General features: G+C 32.1%; 1 protein-coding gene across 1 annotated transcript in view; it reads right to left on the reverse strand.

Moving 5' to 3' along the window:
* Window positions 1-447: 447 nt before the first annotated feature.
* LOC105456503 (putative nuclease HARBI1) overlaps window positions 448-941 on the reverse strand; it is a 3,712-nt gene continuing 3,218 nt past the window's right edge. The window contains exon 4 of the mRNA XM_011700595.1: window positions 448-766. Coding sequence (XP_011698897.1) covers window positions 448-766 — 319 coding nt within the window. The remainder of the gene's footprint in view (window positions 767-941) is intronic.

Raw genomic sequence — 941 nt, forward strand, 5'->3', positions numbered from 1 at the left:
TTAAAGTTATCCTATTACGGCGTCTGAAATTTGCGCGCTCAGGCATGGTACATTGCGCGCGCGATTGCGGGGTGCCCTTGTCCATTGACTCACATTTAAATATTGACATAATTGATGCGCTTATCGCAAAAATATCTAATTATCGAAATTGAGCTTCTTATTTGAAAACATTAATGATTTTATAAGTTAATAACGCTTTAAGTTTAAAAATCGAATTTTGACAGTTAGGTTACTTTTGCTGTAGACATCTTAATTTTTCATACAATGACAAAGAGATCGCTTTTAAGCTTTGTCTTGTTTATTTATGATTATTTTTAATATCAGTATAATATTACAAAATATCAATGAATAAAAGTAAGATAAGAGAAATAGTATTAATTTTAAAATAATAAAATTTAAGGAAAAGTAAGATAAGAGAAATGGTATTAATTTAAAAAATAACGAGATTTACAGAAACTGTTCGAAATGACCACCATCGCACTCAATACACAATTGGGCGCGTCGAAGAAGATTTGTTGTAGCGCTAATAATCATATTAGGTGTTATAGTGGCAATGGCTTCTATTATTTTGTCTTCTAATTCTTCGAGATCATCAATCGGTTCCTGGTAAACATATTGTTTTAAGTGACCCCATAAAAAAAAGTCCATAGGATTTAGATCCGGTGATCGAGCAGGCCAATTTCTAGGACCACCGTGTCCAATCCATTTATGGAAAAATCTATCGTTTAGCGTCTGCTGAACAATACGCGAATTATGCGGTGGCACTCTTGCATAAACGTTATATTTTGCCGTATAATTAATGGCACATTTTCTAATAACTCCGGTAAATCGTGGATTAAAAAATTATTATACATAATGCCATTCAGTTTCGCAGGCATTTCAAAAGGCCGAATCTGCAATTGAAAGCATTATTCATCATTATTAATTATACATTAAAAAAA

This window comes from Wasmannia auropunctata, unplaced genomic scaffold, assembly GCF_000956235.1.
Source record: "Wasmannia auropunctata unplaced genomic scaffold, wasmannia.A_1.0 LD336106.1, whole genome shotgun sequence".
In the NCBI taxonomy this organism is placed as follows: Eukaryota; Metazoa; Arthropoda; class Insecta; order Hymenoptera; family Formicidae; genus Wasmannia; species Wasmannia auropunctata.